Source organism: Notamacropus eugenii, chromosome 5, assembly GCF_028372415.1.
Source record: "Notamacropus eugenii isolate mMacEug1 chromosome 5, mMacEug1.pri_v2, whole genome shotgun sequence".
NCBI lineage: Eukaryota > Metazoa > Chordata > Mammalia > Diprotodontia > Macropodidae > Notamacropus > Notamacropus eugenii.
Window position 1 is genome coordinate 355,704,375 of NC_092876.1, and position 24,238 is coordinate 355,728,612.

The 24,238-nt window shown below is 37.8% G+C and overlaps 2 protein-coding genes across 6 annotated transcripts in view; one reads left to right on the forward strand and one right to left on the reverse strand.

Moving 5' to 3' along the window:
• Window positions 1–24,238, reverse strand: part of LOC140506652 (OX-2 membrane glycoprotein-like) — a 57,021-nt gene that overhangs the window by 25,384 nt on the left and 7,399 nt on the right. For 2 of the 3 annotated variants that reach the window (XM_072614021.1, XM_072614020.1), the window contains exons 2-3: window positions 3,620–3,964; window positions 2,398–2,697 (exon numbers count right to left, since the gene is read on the reverse strand). In XM_072614021.1, coding sequence (XP_072470122.1) covers window positions 2,398–2,697; window positions 3,620–3,944 — 625 coding nt within the window. In that variant the 5' untranslated portion in view covers window positions 3,945–3,964. Of the gene's footprint in view, window positions 1–2,397; window positions 2,698–3,619; window positions 3,965–12,869; window positions 15,439–24,238 lie in introns of those variants that run through there. The other variant, XM_072614019.1, reaches the window with a different exon arrangement.
• The window catches only part of SLC9C1 (solute carrier family 9 member C1), a 96,815-nt gene continuing 94,214 nt past the window's right edge, over window positions 21,638–24,238 (forward strand). For 2 of the 3 annotated variants that reach the window (XM_072614017.1, XM_072614015.1), the window contains exons 1-2: window positions 21,638–21,805; window positions 22,032–22,106. The gene's annotated coding sequence lies outside the window, so the exon portion shown is untranslated. Of the gene's footprint in view, window positions 21,806–22,031; window positions 22,112–24,238 lie in introns of all 3 variants that reach the window. The other variant, XM_072614016.1, reaches the window with a different exon arrangement.

Below are 24,238 nucleotides of genomic sequence, written 5' to 3' on the forward strand. Positions count from 1 at the left end.
TTTTAGAACTCTCTCTTTCTCTTCCTTTTCTTAAATTCTAACTTTTATCCTTTAAAGTGGCTGATAAACTAGGGAGAGGGGGTAAGAAAGAGTCAATCATGATTTAAGAGGAAGAGTCATTTGACTTCCCTTTCTTTCAAACTGCTTAGCACAGTGCTTGGCGCATAGTAGGTACTTCATAAATATTTATTTCTTCCCTCCTCACCTCAGGTTTTACTACAGATATACTAGAGTATGAATAATGCACTAACAGATAAGCAATAACTTTCCAGATGACACTGGTACTAGTGGATGGCTCATAGAAGAAGAATGGACACAAATACCTATGAATGTATATCATTTATATGAAGAGAGTTTGTTTAGATGACCAAGCTGCTATCCAGTAGCTTAACAAACTATATTATCATTTTCTATTGTTGATATACAGTTAAAATGAATGTTAAAACTTTGCTTTATCATCTACAATGATTAGTTTTGTATAGCTAAGTTTTCTTGATAATACAAGGCTTATTTTTTTTTAATCCCAAAAAATGTTTTATTTTGTTTTGTTTTGAGACTGGGTCTCTTGTGTAGGCCAGGCTCAAAGAGTGGCAATCATTTATGGACCCACCTCCACTGTTGAGCAGCAGGGAAGCTCTGACTACTCCATCTCTACCTTGGGCTGATTGGTCCCTCTTTTGGCAGCCTGGTGGGCTCTTGCTCCCAGGGATCACCATATAGGTGCCAACACAGTGCAGATACCCTATCAGCTTTAGTATTACCGCCGCTCAGAACTTCAGAGCTCTCAATATCCACCAGCCTCAACCTCCCAATATCAAAGATTAAAGGTACACATCACTATGCCTGGTCTCAAAAAAGTTGTGTGTGTGTGTGTGTGTGTGTGTGTGTGTGTGTGTGTTTTAAGAACTTAACTATTTTAGAATTTTTAAACATTGCATTACATCCTTCTTAACTTTCTTAAAAAGAGATTAATGAACACGATTCAAGGCTCCCAGGTCTTGATGAAATTTATATGCTTGGAATTATTTGTGACTACACTACAAAGACTTCAGACTACAGTAGTGTTTGAGGTCTTGGGTCCTAATTTTATAAATTTTCAGCCTCCTCCAAAACTATTACTTGATACTTTTTGCTTTGGTATGGCATGCCTACTATCTTTCTGTCTTTCTGATTTGCTATAGCTAACCTGTCCTGCCTTAAGCAAACAGATAACCAACCCCACTAGACTTTCATATAAAATAAAAGTACATCTTTACAGCAGCATTTTTGTAGTGGCAAAAAACTGGAAACTAAGAGGATACTCATCAACTGAGGAAGGGCTCAATAAATTGTGGCACATGAATATGATGGAATACTCATGCTGAAAGAAACTAGGAAATTGATGATTTCAAAAACACAAGGAAAGACTGTAGAACTGATGCAGAATAAAGTGAGCAGGACCAGAAGAACATTTATATTATGACATCAGCATTACAGAAATGAACAATCTTGAGGACTTTATAAACTGATGAAGAAGGAAATAAGTAGAACCAGAGCAATTTATGCAATAATAACATTGTAAAAACAAAGCACTTTGAAAGTTGTTAAAACTATGACCAATACAATGACCATTCATGATTCCACAGGACCAATGATAAAGTATGCTATTCATTACAAAGGCATGACAGACATAAGATGTAGAATGAGACACACATATGTACAAACATACGTGTGTATATATATATACATACATATATACACATATTTGTAGTTATAGTATATAGCTGCATTTTGTTTGACTGCAATTATTTCTTACAAGAAGAATTATTTCCCCAATGGGTAGGGGATGAGAAGGAGAAAAAATGGTTTTTTGTCAATTAAAAAAAATAAAGTTGTAGGGGTGGTATTACAGATGTGAAATGTCACATATACTTTCAGATAATGGCACTATAAGTTTTTCCTAACTGCTTTACTCAGTTACAAGAGACTTCTCACAAAGGGAGAGTACTAACCTATAAATTTTGTAATAGAAAAACAGACATATTGATAAGACTTTAAAAATAAAATAAGTGAAGGCTGGAAATATTTTTAATTTAAAGTGAACTAGATGATTTTGAAATAGCTGGTCTGGCTGCTTCCAAGGTGTTCTTGCTTTCCCGTTGGTTCTCAGTTATGTTCAGAATAGACAGGAATGGCAGAGAGACAAGCTCTATAATGAGGAAATTTAGTTGTCCATGGATGAGGAAGGATTGAAATAAAATCTGAACTCATGAAGAAAAATCGTCCTGACTCTAGGCCTAGTGCTCTATACACTGTGCCACCTACTACCCCCCCCCCCCCACACATAATGATATTTCATTTATCTGAAAGATATAGACCACAACAAACATATTAATTGAAATTTCTCATTTTACTCACATTCTGATTCCTGGGGAAAACAAAAACGTTTTTCTCTCTTCCTTAGGGGGTGATCCATGTCACAGGACACATTCTGAAGTTTCAAAGATCTCATAGCCTCCAGTGAGATGTTATACCATTTGGTGACATTAGTTATACCATCTGGGTTCTGATCAATGTGTTCCTTGGGTGATTCCATCAGCAGGCTCTCATAGGAGAAGTTGATGTGTGGAGCAGGTTTTCCTGTAGCTGAGCAGATGACTATAAGGATTTCCTTATTGGTGGGATAAGAATTGCACTCAATTCTTAGTTCAGACACATCTAAGTCAAACAAAAAAGAAAAATCAGAAATCATCCATATCCATACAGAATACAAATCATTTCAGTCCGGGCCTGTAATTTCATTGGTTTAGGGAACTCTCAAATAGTCCAGTAACTTACAGTCTTAGAACATTTCCTGGGGGCACAGAACGGTTCAACAAATTGCCCAGAATCCCACAATCAGTATGTGTTAGAGATGGGTGAGACATGAACCCAGGTCTTCCCATCTCCTAGGGCAGGCCTGAATCTATTAAGCCCAGCTGCCTTCCATACTAACAGTCCTCCCCAAATTTTTGTTATGAAGCTTTAAATGTACTGATAACAGTTTTCCTGAATGTTTATGGCCATGTACCCTGGGGATCCATGAACTTCTCCACATGCAACTTTTAAATTGACAATCCTTGACTTCATATATTATGACTGAAAAAGAAAGTTACCACAGGTAAAGAAACATCCAGGTGTGTGTGTGTGTGCGCGCATGTATAGTAGGGGGAATAGCAGTCACAATTGAACCACCGGTTGACTTTTTTGAGCAATTCTTTACACCACCCTACTCTTATCCTTCATTCAGATACTTTTTGCTATTGTTTAAACATAAGCATCCACCTTTATTAAATACCTTCTATGTGCTGAGCACTTTTGTAGCCTCTGTCTGCATTTCTCAACAAGAAATACTCAGACTTACTTCACAGAAATGTGTCATTTGACCTAGGAGATATAGCATGGCATGATGAAAAGTCTAGATGAAACAATTTCTAAACTACCTTGAGGCCTAATATTCTATAACTAAAGACCCCAACTTTAAGTGCCATTATTACAAAGTGTTACTATAATGTCTGCCCCTCCTCCTCCCCATTCCTGCTTTCGGTACAATCTGGCTCTTCTAGAAAACATTATGGCACGAAGACTGTTTTCCATTTACTTTGTACACTGAAGCACATTTTTCCTCCATGGATACCATTTGGAAAAACATTAAAGAGACATTTGTAACATGCATCATCCTGCAATGTCACATTATATAGAGTCATGCTTGACCATGTCAGTTCTGTACTGTTGTACTGGATCCAGGCATTGTATGATGGGAGAATTTTTCTGCCATACTGGTTGCTGTAGGTGCCTATGTTTTCTGGCACAGACCCTTGGACCTTTTGCCAGGTGATCTGCAGAACATCTCCTGGGATCGTCAAGTTACATCTCAGGGTCACGTTGTTCCCAAGTGGGGCTATATCAGTGCTTTTACTCTTCATTACAAACAAAGAATCTGAAACTTTAAAAAAAGCAACAATTAAAAGAAAAAAACATACAAACTGAACAAACATAGACATGTAGGATAGTAGGATGAGCATCGGGTGGGTTACATGATGAACAAGATGGAGGACTAGATATTTTTTCTGATCCTTACAACCTCTCAAACCTCTCCAGAACAGAAATTATGCATCAAAGATAAAACAACTCCAGGTGTCAACATGGCCTAGGACACCTAGAATCAAAAAAAAAGGAACTGAAACCTATCCCAAACTCACCTACTTTCTCCTACCAACCACATTACCAGGCTTGAAGCTATCCTAGCTAATCCAAGGACCCAACCCCCTGTTCTCCTCTTCCTCTTTCCAATGGACATCCAGGTTGCAAATTACAGAAGTTTGCTGAAACCTGGGTGTAGTTTGGAGGAAAAGAAAGAAAGGAGGAAGACATGTATGGACTTGAAATGGATCTCAACCCCATATGCCACTCCCTTCACTCCCAGAACCTTGACAATTCCAAATGTCAGAAATCACTTTGATTGTAATGGCTCCAGGGTGGCAGAACTCTGAACCACTGGGCCAGGGAACTGAGGAACCCAAGGGATGGGAAAGGACAATGTGGGAGTATATTCAGGAGAGAGAGGGCAGTATTCAATTCAATAAACATTTTATGTGTCCCTACTCTGTTCCAGGTCATGGGCTAAATGCTGGGGATACAAGTAAGAAAAGGAAAGGCAAATCCCTAACCTCAAGAAACTTACAATCTAATGAGGCGCAAGTAGTGAGGAGACAACACACAAAAGGAGGTAGGATGGTGGGGGAGACACTTGAGGGTACTTGGAGCACAGGCATCTTATTTTATGGAGTTAAGAGCAGGTAGAGCAGTAGATGCAAAGTGGAGTGAACTGAGAGTCCAGTTTCTGCCCTCTATAAGAAAGACATTGGGAGGAATTTGGTACTTCCCCCTCCAGCCCTCCAATCAGAGGAGAGAGGAGGCTGATGGAGAACATGTCCATTTACAGCATGGTGGTGAGATTAGAAGTGATGAGCTTATCCTGAAAGGAGCATCTTGTTTCATGGAGTTGAAACAAGGCAGAGCAGAAGATGCATAGTGGAGTGAGACTATGAAAATGGAGAAGAAATGAATGTTCAATAATAAAGGGGCATTTGAAACATTCCTAGAAAGAAAACCAGACCTGGATTATTTGTTTCTTGTACTCACTTGACAATAGAAATATAGGAGGAACGAATGAATGTACTAGCCAAAGACAACAGGAACAATGACATCAGAGGAAGTCCTACAATGCTTATTTCTAACATACACAGGGAGGCAGTGGTGAAGATAGAAGTCAAGTGGAGGTCACAATGGTGAAGCAGGTCTAAGACATTATGGACAGTACCTGGTGACACCCTTAATCATTTTTTTGTGGGACTGTATAACAAAATGGAAAGATGCATGAAAGGGTGAAGGTAAACAAGGGGAGAGACAGAAGTATTGGGTCAAGCTGAGCTCCAGCAATGACAGAAATGTGACCCCAGGAGCTGGCAAGACAGTAGATGATGTGGGCTGGGGGTGGGGGGAAATCAGACTATTGAAAAGGGGGGAAGAGGGAGTCCTTGCTTTGGTGGTGAAAGGAAGTGCTGCAGATGAATGCTCCTAAAGGTGAAAAGAAATGTTGTATGAAGGAAGATGAAGACCTTCCTCTGGGTGTTAGCTGGGGAATCTGGTACTTGAAAAGTCTATTCACCCTCACTTGGGAGTAGCTATAATAGTGACAGTACATTGGATGGACATAATAGGCAACTGCAGGAGATTATTGAGTGATAGAGTGATATATTCAGATTTGTGCTTCAGGAAAATCACCTTGGAGGAAGTGTGGATTGGAGAGGGAAGAGACAAGGTAGAGAGATCAAACAAAAACCTACTGTAAAAATCCAGATGAATAGTGATGAAGGCCTGAAGATATATTGTGAAGGTAGAGATGACAAGTTTTAGAAACTAATTGGTTATGTGAGTTAAAAGAGAATAAAGAGTTGGGGAGCATGTTGAGGTTGGCAACCTAAATACTAGATAAGTAATGTTGTTCTTGACAATAATAAGGAATTTTGGAAGAGGGAAGTACTTTGAGGAATGATGAGTTGTGTTTTGAATATGGTGAGTTTGAGATGCCTGCTAGATATCCAATTCAACATATCTAATGGGAAGTTGGAGATGCAGTTGGAGCTCACAAGCAAGACTAGGGATGTATATGTAGACATGGGACTTAATTTCATATAGAAAACAACTGATCCTGCTAAGGTCCATGAACCATAATGTTGAGGTTTGGGGTGCTTGAGACCCCAAAATATTGGGTCCTACCCAAATGAATTCAACCCAAGATTTGCCATATTGGATTGACTCTAAAGAAGCCTAAACATTTGTAATGATTGTATTAACAAGCAGGCCAGATAGAATCTCAGCTAGATTGAATTTGAGCTAAATTGAATCTGAGCACCTTTATGGAGGCAAGATTGAATCTATATACAGAATGACTGTCAGAGGTATCTGGGGAGGTGGTCTATAGTCTGGGGTGATGGGAAGAGGGGTTTAGGGAGGGTCTTGAGGAGGAGTCTAAGGAGGATCTTGATGGGACTGGGGTGACTAGAGGTCAGAATCAAAAGAGTGGGATTTTGATGTGATCAAAGCTGGGAAACAACTAGTGGCAATTGGGAGGTAACAGACAATGGAGGGTTAGGCTAGGTTAAGGGTAACAGATTTGGGCATGAAAAGCCAGATTAAGAGGGAAGATGCAAGGAGAGTTCAAGGGGGTTTCCAGAGCTGATACCCCATCAATCCCATGGAAGCTTGTAAGATTACCAAAGAAGATAGTGCAGGGAGAAAAATGGGGGGGCAGGCAGGGGAGCCAGCACACAGCCCTGGGAGACACCTACAGTCAGGTGGATGATAATTTAAGGGTAGTGATAAGGATGAAGATTCAGCAATGAGAGCAAACAGCCAAAGGTAGAAGAAGGACCAGGAGAGAAGATTGTCATAAAAACTCAGAGTGAAAGGAATATCCAAAAGAAGAGGGAGGTCAGCAGGGTCAAATGTTGCACAGAAGTCAAGAAGGATAAGAAACCAAAAGAAGCCATTAGATTTGTCAATTAAGGAGTTACCATAAACTTTTGAGAGAGTTTTAAATTGAATCGTCAAGTCAGAAGCCAAGTTATAGGTGATTCAGAAAAGAGTGTGAAAAAGAGGAGATGGAATTACTGAGAAAAAGTATTTTATTCTGAAAGTTTATCAGAGAAGGGAAGGAGAGAGATAGAGCAATAGCAAATAAGGATGATGGGATCCAGTGAAGGCCTTTTGAGGATAGAAGCAGTTGAAGAACAGCTTGCAGTTGGATGTAGAAAGAAGTCCATATCTTCATTAGAAAGGAAGAAGGGGGATGATATATCAGAGAGATATGAAATGAGGAGGGAGAGCTCTGGGTAAATAGCCTCACTTTTTTTTTTTTGTTTTGGTAATGTGATGAATAAAAATCCTCAAGAAAGAGAGTTTTGGGGTAATTAGTAATCAACTTATTAATTAGGTTAGCCTGATGATCAATAAATTGGTGGTCAGTGGTTTCTTTTGGTAACCAAAGATGGCAAAGAAGGCTCTGAAACACCTTAAAGAATTTTCCTGACAAGAGAAACTCAACCCTGATTGGTGGACATTTAATAAGGAGGTGAGCTAAAAGTCTTCATCTCTTCTTTCCTTGAGACTCAGCAGCCTCAAGGCATCCAGCTGGGCTCCAGAAGTTTTTCCATCCAAACCTCTCTAGCTAGTTTTCTCCATCATGAGTTAGGTTGCCCTAAACTCTTAATGGAAGGAATCAAGGACAGGGTGGGGTGGGTCCTCCACTAGTCAAAGGCAAATCCAGAAAGGAATTTATTTATACTCCAAACAGAAATTGGATTTCCTAGTTGGGGGCGTCCAGCCTAACCTAGTTAATGAGCTTGTGCCTTGAGAACTAGGAGTATCATCTCATCACTTGGAGAATGGCTGAAGAAGTTGTGGCAGGTGAATTTAATGGAATACTATTGTGCGATAAGAAATGACAAAGAGGTGGACTTCAGAAAAAACTGAAAAGACTTATATTAACTGAAGCTGAGTGAGATGAGCAGAACTAGAACACTGTACACAGGATCAGCCAGTGTGCGAGAACTGTTTCTGATAGACTTAGCTCTTCACAGCAATGCAAGGGCCTAAAACGTTTCCAAAGGACTCCATGCATCCACATCCAGAGAAAGACCTATGGAATTGGAAAGCAAAATGAGCCAGACTATTTTCTCTTTTGTTATGTCCTGGCTTGGTTTTTCTCATGGATTCTCCCATTTTTTTTTATTCTTCTATGTAACATGACCAATGTGAAAATGTGTCTAATAATAATGTATGTGTAGAACCCATGTAAGATTGCATGCTGTCTTGGTGAGGGAGGAGAGAGTGAGGAGAAAATTAAGACACATGGAAGCGATTGTTGAAAACTAAAAACATATAAGTTAATTTAAAAAAATCTCATCACTCAGCCATGCCCTTCAGAGACTGACTGACCTTTTTGGGGGTCTTAAACAAAAATAGAAGGAAAGGGGCGTAATATTAATTTTTGTCAGTTAAGAATAAGGTACGATTCTAATCACTTGTAAGGGTAAATGGAATGGATGACATAGGAGACTTGAGTAGGGAAGAGATGCTTTGGGACAGTTGCTAAGGTGAGAGAAATATAAAATCAATTTGCTAATTGCAGGTTATGTGACCAATATGATAGAGGATTAAATATTTTCTCTGATCCTCACAATCTCTCAAATCTCCCTAAAATAGAATTTATGCCCTTGAAATAAAGCAATTTCAGCTGTCTTCATGGTTTAGGACACTAAGAATATGAACAAGGTAAAAAGACTTGATGAACTAACAACAGAGAATCACTCAGCTCTCCAACCCTACCCCCATCCCCATGCTGATAGCAGCAGGGGCTATGTAAACTGACCCATGGGACTTGCAACAGAAGTCTATTGTAGACTTATTACAAGCAACAGGTCTGTTTACTTCTTATATATGAAAATGTGATCAGTATTCTTGAAACTGTCATAATTACTATGGTAGTTTGAAAGAAAGGTTGGGGCTAGGTTGTGTATGATGAGTGATTCTAAAAAACAAAATTGGGTGGGAAAAGTTAGAAAAGAGCAGTTATAAGAATGGGATGTGAAAGGAAGAACTGACGCAGAGAAATCAGGTCAGAGTGTTCTAAAGCTTCTAAAATTAGAACCTTGCTCTCCTCAGATCAGAAATGAAGAGCAAACTGCCTGCACTCTGAAGGGATATAGAAATCTTATGGGCTTGTAGAAAGATGAGAAAACTGGGAGACAAAGTAGGGGAGGGACTTTTAGAAGGGTGTGAAGATTAAGATTTAGGAGAGTAAAGGGAGAGGATAAGGGAGAGATTCATAAGGGAGTGGGTAAAATAAGGAATAGGAGGCTAAGAGGAGAAGATAAGGTACCTAGGATAGGGAAAAAAAGAAAATCTGAGAGGGAAAATAGTGAGTAAAATAGGATGGAGGGAATTAACAAATATTAATTATGATTTTGAATGTGAATAGGACAAATTCGCCCATAAAATGGTAACAGATAGCAAGATGGATTAAAAATCAGAATCCAAGAGCATATTGTTTGCAAGAAACACATTTAAGAATGAGACCCATACAGAATTAAAATGGCGGATTGGAGTAGAATTTATTACACTTCAACAAATGCAAAAAAAGTTATTTAATATATAATACAGTTTGAAAATTATATTCCTTTGATCTTTGGACAGTAAGTGACTTCTTGGGTCTCCTTTGCAATCTTACATCCTGATGTTGTTACCTTATATTGGCCACTTATAAACTTACTATACTAACTTGATGGGGAGGTAAGGAGGAAAAGTGATTGGGAATCAGAACAAAATACAATTTTAACAAAAAATTAAACTTAAAAGTATGTTATTAAAAGAATGAGAAATCTCCATATAATCAAAGCATATGTTCTTAAAGAAAGGATGCTGTATGTAAGGTGAATTTGAATGTAAGAGAGGTGGATTTTAGTGTGTGAAAAGTGAATATTTGTTATTATTTCTTTGAGTTCAGTTTCCCAAGATCCATAGTCATAACAATCTCCTGTTCCCAGGTGTTAGATACGAGTTCCCACAGTTATTGTTCAAAACGTCACCATGCTTGTGCAGCATTATAGAATGGTAAATAACATAAACAGCCACTGTGACTGCACAGTGAGATACAGGGATGAGGTGATGTAACCTTGTGAGGCTATTGCTGGCAATATGCCTTCTTTGTCTGTTGGTCTATGAAGCAGGTGGTGACTGGCCAGTGATTGGGGAACCCTTAGGGTTGAATGCACAAATGCTGTGTGTGCCTCAGCTGGCCCCATCGAGGCTTGGATGGATTTAAGGAATGCACAAGTTGTGCCTGTCTCAATTGACGCCATTGAGACATAGGTGTACCTCTCTCTCTTTCTCGCCCGCCCCTGGGAGAAGGGTGATTAGGGAGTGCTGTAGGAGTTTGTGCTCCCCTTATCAGCAACCTCTTCTGAGAAAACTAAAGAAAGATTATTAACCCCTTCTTACTGTCTTTCCTCTCTGACCAAACAAAGAGTGAACCTGTGCTAGCAGCCCTCCTATGTGCTGTGTTTATCTCTCTTACAGGCTGAATTTGAACTCAGGTCCTCCTGATTCCAAGGCCAGTGTTCCAGTTCTAAATCTATGATCAAAGAAAATCAGAGTGAGACAGACACCAAAAGGGCTATCCAGTCCAACTCAGACTTCCCTAGGAATACCTGTCACAACTCTCCCTCCCAAAAGGAAGACCTCATGGGAGAAAACTCACCCAACTTTGTGTGTGTGTGTGTGTGTGTGTGTGTGTGTGTGTGTTCATCCTTCAATGCCAAAGAAGATCATGCCATCAGAGAAACGATGACATGACTTGCACTTGACTTTGTTTTGAGTGAGGGAGGGCTGGGCAGGTCACCAGCCTCACTTCTCTTCCAGAGACATCTGAATCCAGTGACCAGATATTCATCAAGATGACTGGAGATGACCCAGGATGAGGCAGTTGGGGTTAAGTGACTTGCCCAAGGTCACACAGCTAGTGAGTGTCAAGTGTCTGAGGGGAGATTTGAACTCAGGTCCTCCTGACTCCTGCACTGGTGCTCTATCCACTGCACCACCTAACTGCCCCACTTTATATAGCTATAGCTGTTAGAATATTTACATGAGACTTAAATCTAACTCTTCGCTCACCTCCTCATTAAATGTCCACTAATCGGAATTGCTAGAGGAGTTCTCAATAATTTGCTTTCAGGACAATCAGAAGACACATCTAGAGATGAAAACTCCCTTGCCAGCTCTCAATCCTAGACTTTTGCCACAAAATAGAGCAAGTCAGTAAAATCCTTCTATTACCAGGCTTCATGCCTTTGCTAACAAAGAATATCTCACTTGAATAATTGTCTCTGCTTGCCTTTGTTAAATTCTGGACCCCATAGCACAAAAGAGAAGATCTTAAAAAATTAGAGGAGAAATAGATAAACTGGGAAATCAAAAATGACTATAGAAATGATAAATGAAACTTAAAAGTGGTTCTTAGAAAGGATCCATAAAATTAATAAACATTTAGACAATCTAATAAAAAGACAGAAAATCAAATCAACAAAATAACAAGCGAACAAGGTGAAGTCACAACAAAACCAGAAGTGAAAAAGAATGATCAGAGCCTACTATGCACAATAAATGCTAACAAAGCTGAGAACACAAAAGATATAAAGAATAACTTTAAATAATTACAAAACATACCAAATAGAAAGCTTAAATAACCAGGTTTCAGAAAAAGGATGAATAGGCTTTCAAATGGTAATGAAAATGATGATATAAACTGTTTCTTGAATTGTTAGTGGACACTTTTTCTTCCTCTGTTGATAACTCACCACCCTGCTTAGAATCTTACCCTTTTTGTTTCTCATTCTACTTGGCTGCATCTGTGTGATAAAATATGTCTTCCAAAGCACACCTTATTTTAGAGGATTATTGGCGGGTTTTTTCCCTCCAGCATGGGACAATAATACCTTTGGCTCCATATCCTTCTTCCAGTTTTCAATCAGTTGATTCACATTTGTAAATCATCTACGATGTTCTAGGCACTATGCTGGACATAGGAGATGGAGACAATGGTGAAATAGGCCCTGTGCTTGAGAAGCTTATAACCTCAAGCACAGATCCCCAAGGAGTCTGTGTATAAATTCCAAGGGGTCTGTGAACATTTTGAACGGAGAGGGGAAAAAATCTCAACTTTATTTTAATATAATTGGTTTCTATGGTAATCTCATATATTTTATTTTATGCGTTAACAACATTATTCTGAAATGGTCTGTAGGCGTCATCAGACTTCCAAAGAGGTCCATGACACACAAAAAAAGGTTAAGAACTCCTGATGTAGAGGATGAGGGGAAGGAGAGACACCATACATGCATGTAGGTATGTACGAAATAGATACATGTGAATAACATAACATAAAAAAATCTTCACCCATTTCACCTAAGTTCCTTAGATATATAAAATATTGGAGCAAGGCGGAATAATACCAACCAGAGTAAAGTTTCTAGAAAACACCTGTCTTGTTAGTTTCCAATAAAAGGCTACTCAGCTGCACAACTTCATGTTTATCTATTTAACAAAGTTCATGCTCATTTAAAGAAAGCTAGTGAGGGACAGGAGAGGATTCAAGTGTGAATGTTCGATTAGCAACTTAGGATTGGGCTCGTTTCCCTTTGCAGGAGTAACCCAAGATTTACACCCTTGTCGGCATTTGTTAGAGATCTCCCTCCCTTCAGAAGAATCTGGGACAAGTTAAAACTTCTTACCTGCCCCTTGTGTCCTGAGGAGGAAGAGGAGGAAAGACCAGAGCAGAGGCAGCATTGAAAAAGCAGTGCCTCACGTCTTCCCTTTTGGAACAGCTTCCCTGAATTGACAAACCGACGGATCTTTACACGTATTTGACTTCTCTTTATGTTCACTGCCCCACCCCAACCTCTGTCGTTGCTCCAGATGATCTGCTTTCGAACATTTATTAGGGTGAGACCGCCTTGAAAAATATCTTTCCAGATCTTTCTCAATATTAGGTGTCCTTCACCGCGTGTGTGTGTGTGTGTGTGTGTGTGTGTGTCTGTGTGTGTGTGTGTCTGTGTGTGTGTCTGTGTGTGTGTGTGTCTGTGTGTGTGTGTCTGTGTCTGTGTGTGTGTGTGTGTGTCTGTGTGTGTGTGTGTGTGTGTGATGAATCCCCCCTGGACAGTCTGGTGAAGCCTTTATTACAGACCCCTTCTCAGAATATTTCAGATGTATAAAATAAAATTCAATGAAGTAGCAAGGACCCTAATTACATTAAAATACAGTTATCTTAATTTTTAAAAAAAACTATTTCATAGATACCCTCCTCCCCTGCCCTAGGATAAGAACCCTTGTTAAAAGGGGCTTCCTATTTCATCTCCAAGTAAAAAACTAGCCACTACATTGCTCCTATGTTACTGACTGAGGAGACAAAGAGTAACACAGATACACACAGAGAGAGACGTACACATAAGCAGTTTTATTTTTACATAATAAACGTGTAGAGATTACTTCCTCTTGGAATTCTCTTCTAATAAAGTAAAATAATTATGTGAAACTAATAATGCAGTGACCTCACCTGAAAATACAGGCAATGTTTCTCATCTGTAGAACTCCCTACATCTCTTTAAAAAAAAAAAAATAAGAGAAATCTATTTTTTCTCCCTCACACTTTCAGCTCTATTGGGGGGGAAAAGTCTTGTAACAAATACACATGGACAAGCAAAACCAACTCCCTCGGTAGCTGTGGACAAGAAGTATGTGTCTCCTTCTACACTCTAAATCCATCCTGTCTATATGATGAATATCATGTCTCGTTGTTGGTCCTCTGGAATCATGAATGATGACTCCACTGATCATATTTCTTACAGCTCTCAAAGTTGTTTGCTTTTACATTTTTTAATTCAAAGCAATTCCTTTTGTGGTGGCAAAAACAAAGAAAACAAAACTGGAAACTAAGGGATGCCCAACATGTGAGGAATGGCTGAGCGAATTGTGGTACCTGAATGGATGGGATACTCTTGTGCTGTGAGAAATGATGAAGGGGATGGTTTTTAGAGATGCTTGGGAAAAATTAGATGAACTGATACAGAGTATAGTGAACAGAATCAAAAGAATGATTTGTAACATCAATATTATAAAAAATGAACAATTTAGAGGACTTTTATTAATTGATGAATAATGAATTAAGCAGAACTTTTTACCTTTACAGAAATAACCCAGGGTTTGCATGCTTTTGTTAATTTATTTTTTATTTCCCTCCCAGGGTGTGTGATGGCAAGCAAAGTAGGATCTCTTGCTGTTTTTGTTTTAGTATAATCAAGTGCCTCTGTCTGAATCTTGCCTTTATCAACCAAGAGTTTTTACTGGGAGTAAAATATAGAAATAAGAGTTTCTTTAACTAGGAATGCAGTATATGCATTTGTATTGTTAATTATTGTAATGTGATTAAAGATCTTCCCCAGCCCATTAATGGGTCGAGGAAGATTTGTAGGAAGGTCCATACGTTCATTAATGAGGCACTGGTTCTCAAGGGATGGTGTTGATTGTTAGGGCAATATTAGCACAAGCAACAGAAAAGCAGTCTGTTCTCTGTTGCATCTCAGCGTACAATCATCTGCAAAAAAAAAAGTTGTACACCAACTATCCCTCTACCTTAGTCTTGGTTTGTAGCCTTTGAGTGAAATAATTTGCCGTCAATGCAGTAGTTGACTTGATGTCATTTTTGTCCTCCTTGAAGGCATCAAAAAACATCCACTAAAAACTTCATGCTAAAGAGCATAGGAGCAAGTACACAGTCCTACTTCACTCCCTTGGTGAATGGGAAAGTGTGAGAGCATTATCCATTATCCAAAACCTGAGTAAGCATGCCATTATGAAACTGGCATATGACACTGATGAACTTCTCTAGGCAACCACATTGTGCCATGAGCTTCCACAAGCCCTCATGGTTGATATTCTCAAAGACCTTTGTTAGCACAATGAACATTGTGTACAGACCTCCTTTCTGCTCCTGGCATTTCTTATGGAATTGTCAAGCAGTAAACACCATATTGACTGTTCCACAGCCCTTTATAAAGCCACACTGTCTGTTAGGTAGATGACCACAATGAATGGAGCACCATGCTGGAGTGAGAAAGACTTGAGTTCAAACCTGGGCTCAGACAATTACTAACTGTGTGACCTTGAACAAGTCATTTAACCCTTATTTGCCTGATTTCCTCTTCTGTAAAATTTCCTTCTTCTTTTCACTGAAAAAGAAAATGGCAAACCACGCCAGTATTTTTGCCACAAAAACCCCACTGACATTCCATGGGGTGAGAAAAAGTTCAATATTTTAATTATTTGATATTTGATTATTAATAATAATATTATTAAATCATCATTAATATTAACTATTATAAAATATATAATAATTATATTATTGTGATTCATTGTTAATAATATTATTAAATACTAGTTAATAATAATTTGTAATATTCTTTTCTCCATAGAAAGACTGGCTTAGAGAGAAGCCTCTCCTGGTCTAAAGATTGTCAGACCCACGCCAGCTCTGCTCAAGGCATCCAGGCTGGATTCAACCCAAAAAGGAAACCTGATTTCTCTTTAGAGTATAAAGATAACCTAGTCTGGGTGAGTTCTTTCCCTGGGGGAATGAACTCCTGTTCTTGATCCCCTTCATTAGAGTTTAGGGTGACCCTAAGTTCATGAAGCCAGAGAGGTCTGGACAGAAATGGCCTACCCTGCCCAGATTTCTGATGCTCGCTGAGTCTCATGACAAAGCCACATTGTCTGCAAGAGGAGTTATGTATTTCTAGCCCACCTCATGCTCAAGTGTTTAACAATCAGTGTTGAGTTTAAACTTGTCAGGGGAGGTTCTTATCAGAAAGTACAGGTTATTTGAGCTCTCCTCCCATCTGAGTCAGGGGCCCTGACAAGGGAGTATGGCAGGTAAGGTCTGCATCTCAAGATCTGTGTAAGCACTTTCACCGCAAGGGAAAATAGAGGTCATATTGCCCAAAAGTGAAGAAAGAAAAACAAGGGCCCCCAAAATAAGAAAGGAAATGGCAGCAGATTTCCTATGGAACAGGAATGCATTAAGGGGAAAGGGGAAAGACTATAAATCTCAAAGCTAGATTTTCTTTTCCCCATTTCCCTTTACCATCTTCTCGTACCAGTTTTAGAAGCTGAATAACCACTCATTTGACTGGTAAGACCATGCGCAACCCTTCCTCCCTTAAATTAGATTCACTTTCATGTCATGCCATCACCTCCCTGATGTCATGGCCCTCTTTCAGAGTGAAGGACAAACAATCCAGTAGATTTAAGAAACGCCAGCGGACTAACTAAAGCTGCGGTTGGAAGGAAATGTTGTCTAATCCAGAAGCAGCAGCTAGAGGATAAATGTTTTTGAGACTAAAACTTTAATTGGTAAATGATCTTGAATACTAAAAGTTCATACATTCAGGTTTAATTGGATCCCAAACCTAAATCTGGGAAACAGTTTGGCTATGGTACTCTGTTCTCTACAATTGCCCACCAGATATCTGACGTGAGGGCAATGTGTTTAAAACTGCAAAATTAGTTGTTTGTTTTTTAAGGCACACTTTGATCAATAGAGGCCTAAAATGGAATAATTTTGGAATTTTAGCCACTTAATGTTTAAAATGTATGTTACCATTGTAAAAACTGTATAAGAAATATTGGTAAGAATTGAAAAATAGAACTCTCTCAATCTATGAATTGCAAAATATTAACTATCACCAGATTCTGAAAAGTTCAAGAGTAAGTAAACAGAAAAGAGAGTAAGTATGACTTAATTTGGAAAAATGCTTTGAGTTGATCTTTGTAAATATAACAAACCTTGATTGTTAAATGAACTGTCAAGCTTTTGGTAAAATGATCACTAGGACTGAGAGGGCCCCGGAACACTTTTCCTGTATTTCAAAATGAGCCAAAATCAGGCTTCCCCAAAACAAAAGTTTTTGTAATTATTAAGAATATCTTAATGGATTTTTGAGTGAACACTTGAATTTACAAGTAATCAAGAAACAGGGTTTAAGCATTATAGGTAAATTTGTAAAAAAAAAAAAAAAAAAAAAAAATTTAATCACCTAAGTTGAAATTAGCTATATACCTTGGGAAAGTAAGGTTTTAGTAAGTCATTTGATTTGTTTAACAACCATATCTGCTAAAATTATAAAGTAAATATTCAGTGGAAAGATATAGTCTGGGATAAGGTGGAAGTGGAGGATTTGAACAAGCAAAGGAAAGTTGTGTCATCTGAGTAAAGAGTTTTGAAGATTTGGAAAAAGGGAAGTAAGAAAGGTATGGTTTTTAAGAACACTGGAGGGATATAAATATATGTATATACATACATACATGCATGCACATTATACATATGTACATATGTGTATGTATATATGTGTGTATATATCTTATACGTGTATATGCATACACTTGTGTATATAAATTACATATGTATATACATATATATGTACACACACACACACACATATATATATGTACATATATATATATATATATATGGTAATAAGGAAGATTTGAGTTTTCAAACCATAGGAGAGATATATAAAAATGAAAAGATCTAAGCATGTTGAGAAGGTTTGAGGAAGTTTGGGCTTTGCAACTTCATTTCAATAGAAAAGAAGTAAATTGATAAGGAATAGGTTCTTTCTGAGATTGTAGAACCCAGATTTGAACTAAATTACAATGTGCTCTTAAGTGTGACAGTTGGGAGAGATTACTGCCACTTTTAAAATCTTTGGTAATAGTTTGACTGGAAACAGTGGACCACAGAATATATAAAACTAAATCATTGAAATTATTCATTGAAATTCTGTGTGATACAATATGGAAAGGAGATTCAGATGTGGTTGAATTGAATTTATTCTGGTGTCATTTTAAGTGAAATATGTCTCCCCTAATAAGATGCTTGTGATAAATCAGACTTTTATTATGCTATTTGGCATTAAGACAAATTGAGAAAATGCAAGGATCTGAAAATTTATTAACTTAAACCAAGTTAACTCAGTTTACCAATCTGTAAAGTAGATAAAGAAAATACCTCACATTGACTTGATAATTCATTGTATTAGGACTGTTGGTAAAATGGTAAATTCCTTTTAGGTCAGTATTCTTTTGGGTTATAGATTCAATTGTTAAAAGACTGATGGAAATATATTTTTAAATCTCTTTAGAAATATAGGAGACTAAGAGTTTGAAATAATTATGTTTGAGACTTGATTTTAGTTGAGAAATAGACATTACAAAAGGAAATAATTCTATCCCTACCCATTGTACAACACTGCCCTAAGAATTTTCTGCAGTTATTACGTCTTAGTCTCGTACCAGTGGAGGGAGATAAGTATCTGGGAGCTGTGCTCACTCACTAATTTCTGGAAGGGTTGTAGTAAGCTGCTGTTCATAGAGTGCTTAGCCTCAGACCTGTAGGTTATTGTGAACTGTCCTTGTATCCTCTTCTCTCTTCTCTCCTCTCCTCCTCTCCTCCTCTCCTCTGATATCATGCCCTTACCTAAGGGTATCCTGCTCAAAGGAAGTTAAATTGTGATGGCCAAAGTCTGCTTAGTTAACTTGGGGTTTACTGCTAGATTTCTTTCTCAAAGACCAAGCCTTAAACCCAATTCACTCTGGATCTTATAGGATTGGACAATAGGTCCCTACCCAAGCCCCACTTAATGGTTGTTTTGGGGCCCCCCTGGCTCAGAGTGAATGTAAATAGTAACTGTTTCTCTTTTGGCCAGAAACCTTGAAGGTCTTCCACTCACAGTTTGATTTATTATTACTATTTCTATTATTATTGAAGGAGACATCCCTTGACTCACTTACTAAAGAGGTTTATTTGCTGAATGGGTATTGCCTCACTCAAAGTGAGAACCTGAAAAGACCTTAACCTAAAAAGGCTAGGGTCTCCCACTGCATCCTGGGTCACTCAGGACGATGGACCCAGATGGCTCTGGAGGAGAAGTGAGGCTGGTGACTTTGCACAGCCCTCCCTCACTCAAGTCAAAGTCAATTGCAAATCATGTCATCATCTCCCTGATGTCATGGTCTTCTTCTAGAAGGAAGTTCAAAGGATAACCACACAACCTGTAGCCATTCCAATTGAGAATTATTTAATTAATTCTCTCTGTGAAAACTCTCAAAGATTTCTGCCAGAGGATTAAAGGACCACTTCCTATCAGTACCTAACCTAACTCCTTAGAACTGTTCTGCCTGGGCAGACTTAGCCCACATACTTTAAACTAATCTAATAACAGATGTGAATTCAAACTGGTAAAGTTGTATATGTATTTCCTAGTATTGTTAATATAAAATTAAATGCACATTGATATTGTGAAATTTTATAACATCAGTGTAGATATGGAAATAAATTGTCTTCTAATTTAGGTATCTAATTTAGGTATCTTCAGGTTATAAATTCATTTGTTAAAGAATTGTGAAAAGGCTGCTGCCTATCTTTGTTAAGAGTTTTTAATTTCATTCAGATCACAATGAAAATAAAAAGAATTCTTCATTGTTTTACCTATGAAGATGTTTGACATGATTGTGTTAGTTTCAATTCTGCTGGTGGTATGGTATTAGTTCTACGATGCTTGACCCTGAGAGCTACGGTGGTGAAAAGAACTATTCACATTAGTTGGAATTAGAAAGTTTGTAGACAGTTTATTTTTAGGAAGTAAGTTCCACTTAAACTTGCTCAGAATGATTTTCTGTGTAAAGTAATTCTGAGAATATATTCAACTGAATTGAGGTCACCTGATTGGTAATGGGTTTTGCTTTATGTTTTAAATCCATAATATTGTTTATGATATTGTGCAGATATGCTGTCAAGAATGCAGCTTCTCTTCTAATCTGGATAGTTGCTACACTGTGGGCTGAACTGTTAAAAGAAGTGAAAATATTTGAAAACCATTAATATTTCAAAGTACTGTAATTTTAAAAACTGGAAACTTCCAGTTTACCTAGAGTAAAGAGGAAATTTCATTGACTATCCCTTAGAAGACTATGTCCTCCTCCATTGCAAGTACTTCTTGATGAAGGGGGCATGGGGGTAATAATTCGGAATTTGTTTACAGTATAGCACGGTTTATTGTGAATTATGAAATTATATCTGGAATGGCATATACTGAAGTTACATTTTAACCAATTTATTCTTAACAAACTCCACTCTTAAAGGTTTATTTTTGCTTTAAGGGCTGAATAAAAGACAGATATCTCTCAGTCTGAAAGTTTACAGCTATCATATATTAACTCTCTCTATGAACTTATAGAATGGTATTATTTGTTAGATTCTAATGACTGCCTTTTTATATTAGGATGAGTTTTAAGCTAGTTTTAAAGAGGAATATTAGTGGAAAGGAATGTTAAGTAAAATCTCTTTTGTGATTTTTTTTTAGTGTACCTGCTAAATTTAGCATGCCAGATAAATAAAAAAATTATTTATTTTAACAACACAAAAGTAGTTTATATTCATCCCTAAGCATGATTAGTGAAACTTGTTATCTGAGGGAAAATCTCATGGGACCGTGGTTGATATTATTTTGATTCAGATTCTGGGTATGATCATCAAGAAATTCTATTGAGACAATGATTATTAATGCCAGTAACTCCATGGGGTGACATCTGGGAACTGCAGGTAGAATTCTGTTTCATGAGAATGCTGGGAGAATGGCTATTGGCATGCGCTAAAGTAGAATTATCCTAATGATTTTACCAGTATGATATTTCCTCTGGCTGCCTCTCAGCCTGACTAGGACATTTTCCTCAATATAATTAATTGTCTGCCTATGTGACTCTAAGCCAGAATTGCCATCGTTAGGAGAACATTTTTCCCTTACTATAAACTATGTCCCTATCTTCCTTTTATGGTAGATTTCTATGATCATGGCAAATCATCAGTAATAGATATGAACACAATATTTAAATCGTTTATCTTACAGGCTAATACTGGATCACCTCTGAGTTATTATAATAAGATACAGATGTATAAGATCTGAGCTATTCAGCCTAGAATTATAGTCCTTTCTATATCCTAAACAACTAAATAGATGAGTACTTAGGTTTGTCATCTGTCTGTTACTACTTATACATATATATGTACCATACATATACATACATATTCCTATCTAACAAATGTCATTTAAATATCTCACAATGGTATGGGAATAATTGGGCAACGATGTAGGGATTTGTGAAAACAGAATATAATTTTTTTTACTAGGTTTATATCATAAATATTTTCCATTCTTTGTTAAAAAAATAATTTCAGCACCATTAGTCACTATCTAGAGTTGTCATAAACTAAAGAATTAAAGGGTTTTTAAAATGAAAATTGTATTTGCCACCTCAAGTCTCAAGAAACAACAAACAGATGAATAGAGAATTCCTGACTTATATGACATTGGCCAATCAGGTGATGGATCAGGTACTGGGAGCCAATGGGTGAAGAGCAGAGGTGGGGCTTAGACAAGGTTCTGCAGGGTTCAGTTAGCCACCTCCATGTCATTTCCTCAGTGCCAAGAGCTCTTCCTCACTGGCAATTTCTCCCCCTAAATCTAATTTGGTTTCTTGAGAGAAGCAATTGCCTCTTCATACAACCATAACACCAGCCAGACTGCTGGAAATTGTCTCCTTTGCTCCCACCACTCAGGTTCCTAAATTGTTCTCTCTAGTTCTTCCCCTTTTTCCCACCTAACCTTTGAATGCTTGGGCTAAATTCCAAGTCTTTAGTTTTTTTCATTCCAGTACTATCACCTAAGATAGGACCCTGAACAACATAGCTCAGGCTAGATAATTCCCTAGTGCAAATAAAATGCAGTAACTACATCCCCAGAGAGGATGTACTGATGATGGTCTATTGATGTTCATCTCTGCAGGTGATGAAAGCTGGTTTCTGAAGCAGATGAAGGACTCATACCTGACCAACTATCAAGAATGAAGAAGCATTAAAAGTAAGGTAAATTAGATTGTATACTTGTTGCCCTATCTTCAGTTAGTGAGTAGGCCTGATGTTTTATTGTGAGGTAAAGATTTTACTGGCGGCAAACCCATCTTGCTATCTAGATGTTCACATCCACCAGTAAAAGGTATGCCTAATACCTTTTGAGTTGTCATTTAGATCTCAGTCCATTTAACTAATGCAAATAATTTGTTAAGTGCTTACTGGGAGCCAAGTACTATGCTAAGCACCAGGGATACAAATACAAAAGTAAAGATATCCCCTAACTTCAAAGGAACTTACATTCTAATGGGTGAGACAACACATATAATGGATAGGGACCAGGAAAAGGAATGATAGTGTGGGAAGTCATAAAGATGGTGAGTGGAGCAATGGGGTCAATTCATTCATGTACCTTTGTCAGAGACATTAATGGTATTTCACTTGACTATATGGTACACAGAACAAGAAGTAAGAAGAAGATTAAAGAAGGCAGTGACTCAAAGGTTGTGCCAGGGTAGAAAATGGTAGATAGATAAAGGAGAAAATTTTGCTCCTTTCAGGCATGGTCTCTGGTGGTCTAATTTAGTGAGTGGAGCAGCAAGCCAACCAGTTACTGGTAAATGCTAAAACTCAGAGGAAAAAAGAAATGATTATCTAATTTTTCAAGAAGGAGATAGTGTAACACATTTACCATGAGTTTAGTGTAACCTCTTAGGAGCTGCAATAGATAAAAACACAGCTTGGAATCAGGAAGATTCATCTTCATGAGTTCAAATCCAGCCTCAGACACTTACTAAAGGGGTGACCCTGGGAAAGTCACTTAATCCTGTTTAATTCAGTTTAGCCTCTGTAAAATGAGCTAGAGAAGGAAATGGCAAAGCACTTCAGTATCTTTGCCAAGAAAACCCTAACTGAGTCTAGAAGAGTTTGTTGACCTGAAAACTTTGTTAAAGAAGGCAACAGGCTGAATGCATACATTTTATGATTTAATTAATTAATTGATCAATTCCCCATAAAGAAAACAGTTACATAGCTCTATGGAGTCAGAGGTGACTCTGACTACCTAGTACAGAAAACATCTGTCTTAAGTACATTTTGCCATGAGAAGGAAACTCTCCTAATTAAGCAAATCATAAATTCAGTAAGACAAGACAATTAACAAAGCAATGTCAGTCAAATCTTGATATTCCAAGCTGGGTAAACATATGTCCCAGGTGGTAAGGAAATCCCACCCCTAGTAAGTGGCAGGCTTCCTGCCCCAAACAGATAACTGACACAGGAAAGGGCAAACAATGTTCAATAGAAACCCAGGATGCCTATTTTTTCTTTACCATTAATATGCCATAACATAGTATGTGTCTATAGATAATAAGATACAAAGGAAAGTCCCATTATTCAAGATATGTCATAGGTTAAAGGTCTCCAAGGAATGCAGAGTCAGCCCTGGCTGGCCTCTGCCGACACAGGAAGAGGCATTCTCTGAGTTTGCTTCAGAGAGAACAAAGAGATTATTCCAAAATGTTACATTAAACATTATCAAGTTGTACATGACTGAAAATGACTGATCAACAGCAGGTGTTTGCACTTGTATCTTACAAAAAAAAATGTAACTGTCTTCAAGGTTAACTATTGAAAACCACATGGTGGGTTCAGAAAGAATTGCATCTACACAGGTGAAAAGAATAAGTGAATTCAACAATTCCCTGGTGAATTCAATCAATATAGCAAGCAAGTACTAATTTGCTATCTCCCCGCCCCATACATCCTTTTCTTCCCTAACAAGATCTGGGTATCATTATCTAAATTTTTGATCTGTCAATATTCAAGTCAGTGAGCAATTATTAAACACCTACTTTGTGTAAAGCACCCATATTAGGCACTGAAGATACAAAGACAAACAATAAGGACATTGATAAATTCAGTCCTTGCCCTAAGGGAGCTCACATAATATTAGAGGGGTATGTCAATACAATAGAATCTGAGGAAGAAGAGAATGTGACAAATAAGGGGATCAGGAAAGGTTTTCTATAAAAGTGGCACCTAAAATAAAAGGCTCAGAGGTTGGAGATGGGATGCTTAAGGTAGGGTAGAATCAGACTTCAGCCTGTTGTCAGATAGTCAATAGACTTTTAGCATCTGCTA